Genomic DNA, 14,998 nt, shown 5'->3' with positions numbered 1-14,998 from the left:
TGCTATTTTTGAAAAATCGAACGACTGACATAGAAACATAGCCTTTTCAGAAAACTGTCAGGATGTAGAAGACATTTTTAGAATCTGATCTCAGGTCAAAATGGGTTAACCACTTCAGCCCCTATACATTCCAGTCATTTGAAAATCGTGACGCATTGTGAGCTTCTAGATCTGCTATTTTCAAAGGATTTTTTTATACATTTGAAAACTTGAAATGAAGCATAATGAGTTCTTCTTTTTTTTTAACTTTGTTTTTATTTCAGTTTAGGCAACTTCACAGAATTAAAAGCATACATTTTTCTTACAACTGCTTTTTTTCTTTTTTTTACACAACCTCAGCTGTTTCATACCTTCACAAAATATATATATATATATTATACACTCATACACACAAACAACTTCACATACATTTTACAAGTATTCACAATAAAACAAGGAAATAAAATACTACAAGTATTCACCACAAAACAAGGAAATAAGTAGCGAGACAAAAACATAATGAGTTCTTTTAAGTACATTTTGATGCCAATACTTAATTTGTACATTTTGAATTCCTACTCTGTTTTACTTGTATAACAGAGTATTTCTAGATTGCAGTATTGAGTATACTTTTTCCACCACTGTCCAATTGCCTCATCCTCAGGTGAAGCTGTGTGACTTCGGCTTCGCCCGCATCATCGGCGAGAAGTCGTTCCGGCGCTCGGTGGTGGGCACGCCGGCCTACCTGGCGCCCGAGGTGCTGCTGAACCAGGGCTACAACCGCTCTCTGGACATGTGGTCGGTGGGCGTCATCATGTACGTCAGCCTCAGCGGGACCTTCCCTTTCAACGAGGACGAGGACATCAACGACCAGATCCACAACGCAGCCTTCATGTACCCTCCCAACCCCTGGAAGCAGATCGCCCCTGATGGTATATATATATATATTTGACCAGATTTGACTGAAAGCCTGCCATCGCGCAAATTCCAGCTTTTCACCATTTTTTCAAAATGAGTTAATAGCACAGGCAGACTCTTCACATACTAGAGCATGTCTGAAATAAGTGTCAGTGCTGAAATCGACATGTAAATATGAAATAAATGCTTAAAAATGTAGCTAGGTGTCCACAGAAGTGAACCTTTCAAGCCTGTTTTCTCAACTCGCTGTGTTCTGCAAGCCATATCTCCAAAACTGGTGGGTCAAACTGAACAACCAATATGTCAATTTGAAGCTATGATTCCCTGCTTTCATATGACATGAAAAAACGAATCAATGGCAGTCCCTCAGTCAAATTTGGTCACATATAGGCAGAGAGCAGAAAAATGAATCCTTGTTTTCCTTCTATACACACAGACAGAAAAGCATTGCAGGAAGGAAGGGTGGAGGAGGAATGCACATTTGTTTGGTGTGATCGAACTAATCGAGTTAATCGTTATGAATCGATATCGATAATTCAATGTACCCGAGTCCCAAACCGTGGAAGCAGATCTCCCCTGAGGGTATATAGGCAGAGTAGAAGAGCATCTGTTTGTGTGCAGAGAGCAGAAATTAATCCTTGTTTTCCCTCTACACACCGACAGAAAAGCATGCCGGAAGGGTGGAGGGGGAATGCGTATTTGGTGTGCAACGCTTGCTCGGTCTAACTAATCGAGTTTTGTTATAAATTGTTCTAAAACGATATCGATATTTCAATAGAATAATCAGTGAATAATCAATCACGATGTCATTATAAGCAAAAACTGCAGCCTTAACATTTTGTTTTTTTAAGATATTGTTTTTTTGTGTTTTCTTTTATTGATAGGGTACAGTAATTAGACAGGAAAGGGGGAGAGAGATTGGGAGTGACACGCGGAAAAGGCCGTCGGGCTCGGGAATCGAGCCCAAAGCACGCCGTCCGGCTGGCTTGGCAGCCTAGGTGCCCAGACGGTTGAGCTTAGGGCCAGCCCTAACATTTTTAAACCGGAGAAATATCTGTGTCAAATCTGTCAATTCATAATAATAAGACAGGTAAACAACCGCACACTGTTTTAAAGCTCACAAAACTTTTTTTAAATTTAATGGCGCAACGTTTCGACCTTAGAGGTCTTCATCAGGCAAACTCATTTTTGGGAGCTCTAAACCATGTGTTTGTGACCCTCTTCTCCTTGATTCTTGCCTTGATGTTCAGCACCTGGCTTAAATACAGGTACAAGATGTGCACACAACCTCCTCTGTCATCCAGAGCTGAATCTGTCTTGTCTGGCAGCCATTGTTTGTACAAATATTTTCTTGGCAGCTCAACTGAACCACCAACTACTGTAAGTTAATTAGAAAACTAATTAGAATAGATTGCCTGTCATCGACAGGTGACTACAAACAGTCCTAATTAGATGTCCTGTTTCTAACTTTATATCACATTCTAACTGAACCAGGAGAGGATGCTATTAATATAGTTAATATCTAGGCTTTTGGCATGGTTTGCTACAGTGTAACTTGTGTTATACTCTATGGGAATGTATGTCTAGGTAGTCCTTTGCTAGACAGATGCTGTATTTGTGTGCAGTTGTGTATTATGGAGGATTCACTGTGTGCTATTTCACTGATTTGATTTGATCTGATCTTTATTTATCTTGAACATAGAAAGTACAAATAAAAGTACATCAACACAGTAACAAATCACAACTATGTTTTAAGGGACAGAGAGAAGCAATGCTTATATTGTCCGGCCCCCATCTTACCTTTACATATATTGTAAAACAATATATTATAATACAAAAATTAAGTTGATATGATAATGCTAATAACAATAATAATAAAACCATTATATTACATACAGTAATTGTAAATCCATCATAATGAAAGTAATAACGAGACCTTATAGTAAAGAATAAAAGTGCTTGAACTGTTTAATATTTTTGCACACTTTAATGTTTATATCAAGACTATTCCAGAGCGTAACACCATATATTGAAATGCACATTGAATGAATAATCGCAGGTAAACATTTTATGTTATAATTTAGCTATTGAAAAATAGCAGATCTACAAGCTCATAGCGCGCCACCGAGTGGCGCGCTACGAGCTTGTAGGTCTGCTATTTTTGAAAAATTGTGAAAATATTTATTTAAAAAAACTGGACGATTTAGAAGATTTTATTTTTTATTTCGAGGTCAGGCCTAAATGGGTTAAACATGATTGATTATTGCCTGTTCCGTGTGCTCTCGTGTTTCCAGCGATTGACCTGATCAACAACCTGCTGCAGGTGAAGATGAGGAAACGCTACAGTGTGGACAAGAGTCTCAGCCATGCTTATCTACAGGTACCGTATACACTAAGGCCTCACTCACACGGTCGCAACAGATTGATGTATGCTTGTTGTATACACTTTACAATTATGAGGTGGCACTAGTATTTAAACTTCACCACCACCAGCTATAGCCACCACGACAATATAATTGTTGCAATTTATACTGTATATTAAATATACAGTACACATTGCAATAATTATATTGTTGTGGTGACAAATGTTGTGTCTTTAATGTTCAGATTTAATATGAAGGACCCCAGTTACCCTAATGCAAACAAGCCATAGTGCTTTCTTGGGTTATAAAATCCTCCTCCAGACCTTGAACTGTAGGCTACGTTCCTGTGCTTTTTTCTGCAAACTGTTTATAAAGTAATCAATGTATGGAGGTATATATGCACCTAAAGGCTGGGCTCTCAACAGTTGCGCGATTAATTTAGAGCCAAATCAAAAGCAGTTGAGTTGCTTATAAGTTGTAACAAATAAGTGCAGACAAATTGATTTTTATTAAATTCATGGCTCTATAGTTGATTGATTTTGAGATGTTTCCTCAATGTGGACGTGCAACTGGTGCAAGTTTGCAACAACCTTTGCAGGAAACTATGGCATCGCATTTACTGCACTTTGCGTGCTCATCCTCAGAGTCATTTCCCTCTCTGTTAACCACACTCGCTCCGTGGCGGTGACCGCTCGCTGAATGCACAGAACAGTGGTATCTGCCCCACTCACTCACTCATCGCAAAGTGCAATACATGCGATGCCATAGTTTCCTGCAAAGGTTGTTTTTTCAACTTGCACCAGTTGCACGTCCACATTGAGGAAACATCTCAAAATCAAGGTCACACGATTAATCTACTCACTCATGTCAAGTAGTAGAAGTCACCCCAGTAACTTGGCTCTGCATGCATGCATGCACAGACACAGCAGAGCTAAATGACGACTGATGAGAACCGTTTGGGGAACCGTTAATAAAAGAAAACGATGGAACCGGCTCCGGATCCGCAGTGTCTGAACCGGGTCTGAAATGGACCCGGTTCCGAATCCCAACCCTACTCAGGTCAAGCACTGCCAACCTACTTGTGGGGTACAAGTCCAACAAGAGAACCTGGGGTGACAGGGCCTTCGCAGTGGCCGCCCCCTCATTGTGGAACTCACTCCCATGCAGCCCACATCAGAGCTGCCCCCACCTTTGACATGTTCAAAAGCACACTCAAAACCCACCTTTTCAGACTGGCTTTCCCTACTTAACCCCCCTGGATCAACGACAGGTCTCCACCAGGTCTGCTCAGGAGGGGCGCGACAACACAAGCGTATCCAGGTCTGGTGAGTCGCGGGCGTGTGCACGCAACGAGCACGCGCGCAACAAATTCATGGGGCCGCGCTCACGTAAATACGCTTGCGTTGTCGTACCGCGACTGCTCCCCAGTGCTCCGCGCAAAAATGCAGGTCTCATTGAAAATGAACTATAGGCGCGTTATATCGCTTCACGTTTGATTTTTAGCAGCTGCATTCTGAGCTCATCCCCATAGGATTCTATGTAAAAAAGGCAGCAACATTTTGGAGGGTCAGTTTTCTCTATCTTTGCCTAGATTTTCTTTTTCAAAACAGATTCGGCGGCCACACGCTAAACTTTCACATCCCTTAAAATCTTTTTAACCATACAAAAAATACTATTATCCACTTAGAGGGACTAGAGAATAATGACATGAATGTGTTGCCCCACAAAGTAAAGCATGGTGTATGTTACACACACACACACACACACACACACACACACACACACACACACTCCAAAAAACCATTACTGGAATGATGTAAAGTGATTGAAAAGAATGTTGACATTGATCTAATTTCAAAGCTGCCGAATGAAATCCACTCCTCTGTCTGTCCACACCGGCTCCGGCTTCTCATCACTGCTCTCTCGTTTTTTTTTTACCCTGCAGGACTACCAGGCATGGCTGGACCTGAGGGACCTGGAGACTAAACTGGGAGAGCGCTACATCACCCACGAGAGCGACGACAGCCGATGGCAGCTGTTTGCCCGCGACCACACCCTGCCCTACCCCCAACATCTGGTGGCGGCTCCGCCTGCGCCGGCCTCCGACGAAGAGGACGAGGCCGGCGAGGACGCGGACATGCAGGGCCTCACGGAGAGGGTCAGCATCCTCTGAACACCAACGCATGCAGGACCTTCGGCGTGTATAGGACCACTATAGTGAGAGGGGTCAGCATCCTCTGGACATCAATCAGGACCTTCAGCGTGTATAGGACCACTAGTGAGATGGTCAGCATCCTCTGAACACCAAGCAGGACCTTCAGTGTAGGATCACTAGTATAGTGAGAGGGGGAGAGTGGGGACGTGAACTCATGGGCGAACGGAACCCCCGGGGCAGCAGGAATGGATTTGGGGGGGGGGGGGGGGGGGGGGGGGGGGGGGGGCATCTGAGGTGGCGGATGGAGCAGTTAGATTTAGTGAATGAGGATTCCAGGAGGACGATGAGGCTTTTACTGGAAAAACTATGATCGCTGTATAGATAAATCAAAGAAAATTGTTTATATGACATTGCCGTAAAAAGATCCCCCTCCATTATTTCCTTAGCTGAATGGGTAAGAGAGGCCACCTGGAAAACGGATCAAGGACCCTGGTTCTCGCTCCGGCCCCCCGGCGATATGTCGGAAGTGTCCCCTATATGCAAGTCACTTAATAATGCTCGTCATGATGACCATCGGAGCAGCCATCAGCTGGGTGAAGCTGAAACTGAATATCCCCCGGTGGGACTAAACGTTTTTCATTTGCATTTTTTCACCCGTTTGATATTTTCCTATGCCAACCTGTTTCGCTACACGCTGATTCCAGAGGCACCACGTAGGCATCTACGACAAATAAGTACATTGTGAGCGTGAAGTGAAACATTTGAACCCATTTTGGGTGGGAACCCCTTTTGGTGTTAGCATTATGTCATGCTTTAGCTATTGAAAAATAGCAGATCTACAAGCTCATAGCGCGCCACCGAGTGGCGCGCTACGAGCTTGTAGGTCTGCTATTTTTGAAAAGTCGAAGAACGACTGACATAGAAACAGCTTTTTCAGAAAACTGTCAGGATGTAGAAGACATTTTTTGAATCTGATCTCAGGTCAGAATGGGTTAAGCTCCTCGTCCTGGAATTGTTTTTGACAAAAAAACAACAACAACAACAACATCCCATCAACTCCGCAGACACTCCCATCTTGTAATGGCCGCCAGGATCATCAGGAGCTGTAGTCCGGTTGCCGGTGGGGCGGTATACCTACGATTTCACACCACAACCATGTGTATGCCGTTTGGTTGGAAAAACTGGAACGTGTACATTCAGGAGGTTAAATATAACTGGCCTGGGTACTGGCAGGTACTGCTGCTGGAGGTTTCACCTATGCATAGACACCACGATTGTGCATCTCTAGGCCCTGTAGTTGTGGAGTTATAACTGATTTAGGGCATGTAATATCAGGCAAACATTTTTAAAGATTACCCTGGGGGTTTAAGTGGTTTATATTAACCCATCAGATTCTAAAAATGTCTTCTACATCCTGACAGTTTTCTGAAAAAGCTATGTTTTTATGTCAGTCGTTCTTTGATTTTTTTTAAATAGCAGACCTACAAGCTCGTAGCGCGCCACTCGGTGGCGCGCTATGAGCTTGTAGATCTGCTATTTTTCAATAGCTAAAGCATAACATAATGCTAACACCAAAAGTTCAACAAATGCAATTTGTTGTAGCCCCAGCACACAAATAATTCCTTCTCGTAGTCGTTCCCATATCCCCTCCCCTCGTTTCCTCTTCGTTGTCTTCATCTTTTAATTATTTATGGAGATTGGTGCCTTCTAAACCCCCCAAGGCTACTTGGTATTCTAGACAACCTAACTTATGTTCTAATGCACAGCCCTGTAAATCTCAGTTTTGGGTGCAAGGAATTGAGTCAGACTCTGTATCAGTATGTTCTTTAACAATGCCAGACACAACTAAAAAATTGACAGTCTGTTACATTCTGTGTGAATGTATAAATTATAGGCTCCCAATTAGGCTTACAAAGAAGAACAACTCCCAAATTCACCCGACTGGAGGGATTAAGAGACACACAAACAATCGTATGTAGATGGAGAATGAGCAGGTGTGCAAGCGTGTCTGCTTCTGAAAACATTGAATCCCTTTGAAGACATTTAATGTGGTGCCTGGAACTGCAGTCCTTACCCACCGCTGTGGTGAGGACCGACTCATCTCCTGTCCCTCGAGTGATCAAAGCCGTTCTCAGTGCCAGTAATTGTTTCAGGTTTATTGGAAAACATCATTGCATAATAACAATATGAATTATGATGTTTCTTATACAATTCAAGACTTGCAGAGGCTCTGGCTACAAAAAAAGTCTTCGTCTTGCAAAGACATTTATGTTTCACTCTGAAAACTGGAATTGGAGTGTTGATGTGTTCATGCTTTCTGTGGATTTGCTTGATGGAACTCGTGCTCAATGGGTTGGACTGAAACCTGGCCAGCTCAGGCTTTCTTCTCGAGTGGACAATGTCTTTCTGTCGACAGTCATAGACCCGTATTACAGCCGTCGGGGTGGAATGTGTCAAACAGGCGGTTATTAGCCGTGACTGCTATTAAAGGACCACTTCACCACTTTTCAACATCTCTTCATATAATTGGTCCTCACTAATGTTCATGATAAAACACCACCATTTTTTCCCTACTCAGTCTGTGTCTCATAGGAGGGCTTTGGGCAGTTCGGACACCCGTCCACCAGTGACATCATCATTAGGCAAGATTTGTTTTAAAATATATTTAGATTTTTATTATCGTGAGAACAATGGCTTCAACTTTTGCATTGCAACTTTTCAGGAAAAGAAAGCCTGCCGGTTCTATTAGCTTGGATTCACCATCGATGATGTCACTGGTGGACGGGTTTCTGAACTGCCCACAGCCTTCCTATGAGACACAGACTGAGTAGGAAAAAATGGTGGTATTTTATCATGAACATTAGTTAGGACCAATCTAACATAATGGCGACATAGTGTGTTGTCCATGCGCTCTCATCCACCTCTTCAAGTGGTAGTCCGATTTTGTCGTTGCAGACATATTGTCACCTCGTCTGTGGTATCCTGTTCTTTACGTATATGCCCATGTCTCGTGGACCCTAGCGTCCCTACTCTGCGGGCGTGTCATATAGTCTTATAACATTCCCTGAAATAGGCCAACGTTCGGTGAGAATAGCAGATCAAAAGCTTGCGATGCGTCGGAACGTGACGCATCGTGAGCATTAAGATTGGCTAACAACTCACCAGTGAAATGGAGCCTTCATTCAGTGACTGTGCTCTGACTGTAACGATTAATATTAATACAGTAGTGCATTTGGATGACTTGGACTTAGAAGCAGGTGGTGTCGAGACTGTGGCGAGCAGCCAACTATCTCATGTCAATAAGTTGCATATTGTTCATGTCAACTGGATGTACTTAACGTTAGAGATGCAGTACGACACATACTTAGGGTGGACTGCTCTGCACACGTACAGTTTTAAATTCATGTAGTGTCAACTATGTATGTATAGAACTTATGACATATGGATGGAGGATTCTAGTATTTTTAACAATACAGAACTACTTTGAACAATATTGTTGTTTTGTGTATGAACTGTCAGAACCCCCCCCTCTTTCCCCTCCGCCCCGTTAATTGTTTCTTGAACATCTGTTATCATTTGTTATAATAAGCAATTAAGCATGCATATGCTATATCTCATGGAATAAACAAAGCTGTCAAAATGTAACAACATGACAATATATCTCTCAGAATAACTATACATACAAACATAATAATTAACAAAGCCTCCTCAGCTCACTCCACATTTAGAAACGCGTGCTTCCGTTGTTTGTTTCCGTTCCTTGGAAAAACAATTCAAACCCTATAACGCCAATCTGAATATTTAACTAATTGTAAGCCTAACTCTAAAAGTCATGTCTTTGTATTGTAACAGTAAAACGTCAGTCTCTCTTGTGGGGACCAGGAAAAAAATCTCACAATGTTTATTTACCAAATTCTACTATACTTGTGTGGGGACATTTGGCCCTCACATCATGTGTAGTAATTCATGTACACAGTTCCGCCATATGTGGAAGCTGCCAATTATAGCAGAGACGGCACAATACTTTTCCAGTCTGTTTCTAGCGAAAATGTAACTAATTCAGTAGCAGTAACAATAGCGTTTTCTCTCAGTCGGTTGATTCTTCATATCCATAAGAGTGAAACGGCCGGGATGACATGTTTATTTTTCAAACACAGTTATTATATATAAGGCGATCTAAAATCCCCCTATGGGGATTACAATGCAAATAAAAAGTACATGAACCCGTGGATTTGCGCTCTCTACCGATATTGACGTCAGACTTCAGTGCTCTATAGTGGCTGTTTAGATTAGCCTGGGTTCCAGCCTGATTCGCTGTTGGATTTGGATTTGTAAATGTCACGCGAAGTGTCATTAGATGTCCTGATTGGATGTATAGTGTTTAGCTGTCCTGATATTCAAATGCTAATCTTTTTTTTCTCTTTTGCATTAATTATGACACTTATGAACAAACACCAAGGGATGTGTGTCTGCAAATCTGATCAAATGGGAAAGGAAGACAAAGCCTGTCTAAATTGGGTAAAGTGAAGACATAATTTAAAAAAATCACACCCGTGTGAAGTGAGGGGCACTCTAATCATCGCCTTTATCCAAGGCGCTTTACATAGTGCATTACATTCACCCATTCACACACACATTCATACACCGATTGCAGTGGAAGCCATGCAAGGTAACAACCAGCACATTGGGAACAATTTGGGGGTTCAGTGTCTTGGCCAAGGACACTTCGACATGTAGACAGGAGGAGCCGGGATTCGAACCGCCGACCCACGGATCATTGGACGACCTGCTCTACCTCCTGAGCCACAGTCGCCCCACTATAGCTGTTTATAGGACGGGCTAGCTCAATAATACAAAATAAACTAGAACTGCACTCGAGTCGAGTCGAGTGCACACAAGTAGGCCCACTAGTGCGCAAGCAGAGCGCGCAAGTCACTGTCGACCACTACGGACTTTCAAATCTCAGCCACTCTGTAAAACATTGAAATTAAATACTAAAGTCGGGTTATAACTGGCTGGTAATATGGTAATTACGATATGTCAATATTGGTTGGGTAACGGCAGGTAACATAGGTATGTATACATATACATACATATGTAAGTTGTAAGTACTATACGGTATTACGGTGGTCGGCTGGCTTTTTTATGCGTATGCTCGGAGGTACACTAGTATACGTATACTAGATGTTGATGGTGACGTAATTAAGATATGTATCAATGCCGGGTTATAAACTGGCTTTTGATGGTGACATAATAAAGATAGGTTTCAGATTACATACAGACATTACCTTTAATTCACCCGACACTGAAACATTATCCTAATTAGGTCACCATCGACGGCCAGTTATAACCCGACATTGAAACATATCTTAATTACGTCACCATCAACATAGAAGTATATATACCTCCGAGCATACGCATACAAAAGCCAGCACGACCACAATACTTGTGCGCGCTCTGCTTGTGCAAATAATAATAATAACAGTACAGATAGTACAGTCAAATGTTATGCTGAAATGATAACACAAAAGCCCCAGTGGCTTGTTTCCATTGTGGTCCTTAGTTTAAAGAACCCTATATTGCATGTATTATTATTCCTTTCATATTTATTCTTCACTGCTAAAAGTATCTTGATCTCAGAAACTATTGGGTCTTTTTGATGGCGAGGGGTAACCCAGAACCTTCCATAAAGTTTCCACAAAGTTCTTTCCCTTTTTTTTTTTCTTAATTCTTTTTTTCTCCATTATAACCAGAACCCACTCTGAAGGTCGTTGGTTTTGTTTACTGTTTTGCTGTTTCTGTTTACCATAGTAAGTTAAGCCACCGAGTGGCGCGCTACGAGCTTGTAGATCTGCTATTTTTCAATAGCTAAAGCATAACATGATGCTAACACCAAAAGGGGTTCCCACCCCAAAATGGGTTAAAGGAATTGTTCACTCCTAAACATTCTTTTCTATCAATTACTTACCCCATGAAGCCTTGAATTATGTTGACATGTTTTTGTCACATTCCTAAGGCAATCATTTGATGACTGGCTCATCGGTCAATATAGGAGATAATGGCTACTTGGTCCATTTTGGGCGTTGACCAGCTTTAACCCAACCCTGGATCTGATTGAGAACCACATTGATTAGCTCTCGGCGATCAAGGAGTTCAGACACACACTGTGCTATGGGGTCTGGGGATATCACTGTCCCCATCCTCCCAACCCTGGAGAAATGTACTCATGCCTGGGTCTAATTGTCTCCACCAGGCCAAAGGCATGGGGAGAGAGTATGTTTTGCACTCCGTCCGTCCGTCCGTCTGTGATCAGCTAATCTCCGGCACCGTTAACCCGGTCGATGCCAAATTTTGCACACACACTCCCTGGATGCCAACGATGAACCTCTGCACAAAAATTCCAAAACGGCCCGTTATAGCGCCACCAGGAAGCTGACTTTTGAAAAACACATTTTTTTATATTACTCCTCCAGATTCTGTCCAAAAATCCTGCAGATCGTTACACACTATCTCTATAGTCATGTGTTCAAGATGGATCTGTCCGATATTTCATATTCCTTCCTAATTGGCTAACATTGGCTTTCAAAGTTTGCAGGATTGACCCTTTTGAAACAAAAAGCCTCAAATCATGAAAGCAACGTGCAATTTACGTGAAATCTTTCACAGACTTTCCTACGAATATATCCCACCCTTTTCACATTGGCCTGTTATAGCGCCACCAGCAGGTGGATTTTTTTGCTTCGGTCCGTGGGGCTGACACGCTCTGCACATTCAAAACTAGGCTAAAAACCTTTCTCTACGACAAAGCCTATAGCTAGACTTGTCTCCAGTACTCGCTCACCCGATAAAGTCATAAGGGTGAGAACTGAGTAAGGGGAACCTCCCGCCAAACCCCGCACCTGTGTTGTGTGTCTGCTAAATACCATAATTGTACAGTGTTTGTGTGGGTTTATCTCCCAGCAGTGCTTGTAATATACACTGTATAGGCTCCAGTAAGGCCTGCCACTAACCCAACATCCGGGGAATCCCTCCCCGGAGTCTCTTTTCGTCCTCCACTTCGCAGTTCCGTGGACCTCTAATATTAACCCCCAACTGACTGCCGAGTGCGACCGTGGACCAGGCCACTTCATGGAGCCCACCGGAAGTGTGACCATGGACCCGGCCTCACAGTGCACGACCTGGACCAGATGTGGACCAGGCCCCTCCATGGAGCCCACCCTGTCTATCTCTCTTCTATTCTTTCTTCCTATTCCCCCTCTACTCCCCCCCCCTCTCCCCCGACACGGTCGAGGCAGATGGCCGCCCACCCTAGAGTCGGGTTCTGCCTGACTAAAGGGGAGTTTTTCGTTACCATTGTCGCAATATTCCTTGCTCTGGGTGGATCTTTGTTTGTTGTAAAGTGTCTTGAGACAACTTGTTGTGATTTGACACTTTAATAAAATTGAATTGAAATTGAATTGAATTGAAATCAATAGGCACACTTGATTGGGCAGGCTATTTTTTAGCTATTCATTCACTTGATTGGGCAGGCTATTTTTTAGCTATTCATTCACTTGATTGGGCAGGCTATTTTTTAGCCATTCATTCATTCATTCATTCATTCATCCATCCATCCATCCATTCATTCATTCATTCATTCATTCATTCATTCAAACCTTCATTTATTCCCGAGAGACATTGAGGTTACCCTCATTTGCAGTGTCGTTGAGATACAGTACAACATAATACAACATTTTCAAAGCAATAAACAAAAATCACACCTGTGTGAACTGAGTGGTGCAAATCCCCACCCCCACCCCTCTCTCTCTCTCTCTCTCTCTCTCTCTCATATTAGCAGGCAACAGTGCATCTCTCTGTCTCTGTTTCTGCCACAACAGCGCCCCTACTGGTACTCATGAGTCACACATGAGTCCACACATTAACACGAGTCACATAGGTTAACACGAGTCACATAGGTGAGTGAACACGGACATTGCTGTTCCTTGGAGTGGTTGCACCACTCAAAAACAAAACAGATTAACAGAACAGCAACATTTGCTCGTCAAATGATCTAAAACATGTTTAAAAAACAGTTGCAGACACAAATTGACTGTATATGTAATGGGAGAGCAGATCTTTAATTTAAGCTGTAGGTCATTCCACGTGGCTGGGGCACTAAAACAAATTTCCCCATCTCTGTGTTTACATTTGGAACCTTAGTGTGAGCCAGTGACTGGAGCGTGTCCTATATGTTACAGCAGGGGTTCTCAACCCGTGGGTCGCGACCCCTCGGGGGGTCGCCAAATTATTTTAGGGGGTCCCCAAATTATTTTCAAAAAAAAAAAAAAAAAAAAAAGATAAAAAAAAAAAAAAAAAAAAAGATTTCCACAATTTTTCATAACAGACCTACAAGCTCGTAGCGCGCCACTCGGTGGCGCGCTATGAGCTTGTAGATCTGCTATTTTTAAATAGCTAAATTATAACAATGCTTAAAACACCAAAAGGGGTTCCCGCCCAAAATGGTTTAAGGTTATTGTAGCAGTCAATTTATATTGGGGGTCGGGAGGGGGCGGGGCGGGGGTCCCGAGACGTTGCCAAAGCATTTCCGGGGGTCCCCGGCCAAAAAGGTTGAGAAGCCCTGTGTTACAGGATTCCAATCCAGCAGAGCTTTAAAATACAACGGTAAAGTCCCATCAATTGCCTTAAAAATAAACAGATACCAATGTTTATTCCGCCTGTCGGCCAAGGAAGGCCAGCACACTCTGTCCTATAGGAATTAGTGATGAGTTCTATAAGGTTCACCAGATATAGATCGCAGAGCAGAGTGATAAACTGCATCCAAGGGCTTGTTGAGGACAGAAGGAGCAGCTTTTCTATAGATGACATCATAGTCCAACACAGAAAGAAAGACTGCTTCAATAACTCTTAATTTTCCTACATGATGTTGGGAAACTAGCCCTGTTCCGGTAAAAAATAATAATAGAACAATAATGTGTACTTGCCACATAACCGTGACACAGAGGGTATAGCATGCTGTTTGGTAATTGGGATTACAAATAAAATATAGTTTTCCTATATTAATATAATAAGTCATTGTCATGACTGCTCCTTCCGATTTGAAACCCAGCCATCATTACAGACAGTACATTCCTGCATGCATACACACACACACACACACACACACACACACACACACACACACACACACACACACACACACACACACACACACACACACACACACACAGGAGCGATCATTGTTTTACTTCATTTAGGCATCATACTCATGATCCACTGAACATATCCAGCTGCTTTGAGACGGCATCATAAATCTGACTGCAGTCGGACACAGTCAGTTCTCAGTGGAGATGGAAATAAAAGAGAGGAGATGACGACGAGGCAACATTTAGTTCTTCCCCTCTTTAGCATCATGCCGTCATCTGTTGTGTCCCCCCCCCAACCCCCCACCCCCCTTGAAACCGGCCGAGATATGACTTGACAGCCTCATCTTGCTCACAGGAAAGTACTGTTGCATCTAAAAAGGAAAAGGTTACAAGTATTTCATTCAATTCATATAGCTTTATTAGGAAAATCCATGAACAAT

At 42.7% G+C, this 14,998-nt stretch overlaps 1 protein-coding gene across 2 annotated transcripts in view; it reads left to right on the top strand.

Annotated features, from left to right (window-relative positions):
• prkd2 (protein kinase D2) overlaps positions 1-5,644 on the top strand; it is a 77,714-nt gene extending 72,070 nt beyond the window's left edge. The window contains exons 17-19 of one of the 2 annotated variants that reach the window (XM_079514208.1): positions 644-911; positions 3,192-3,277; positions 5,206-5,644. In XM_079514208.1, the coding sequence (XP_079370334.1) occupies positions 644-911; positions 3,192-3,277; positions 5,206-5,433 (582 nt within the window). In that variant the 3' untranslated portion in view covers positions 5,434-5,644. The remainder of the gene's footprint in view (positions 1-643; positions 912-3,191; positions 3,278-5,205) is intronic. The other variant, XM_079514207.1, reaches the window with a different exon arrangement.
• Positions 5,645-14,998: the final 9,354 nt, after the last annotated feature.

This window comes from Electrona antarctica (genome assembly GCF_951216825.1).
Source record: "Electrona antarctica genome assembly, chromosome: 11".
In the NCBI taxonomy this organism is placed as follows: domain Eukaryota; kingdom Metazoa; phylum Chordata; class Actinopteri; order Myctophiformes; family Myctophidae; genus Electrona; species Electrona antarctica.
This window is presented reverse-complemented; position numbering and strand designations above follow the sequence as displayed.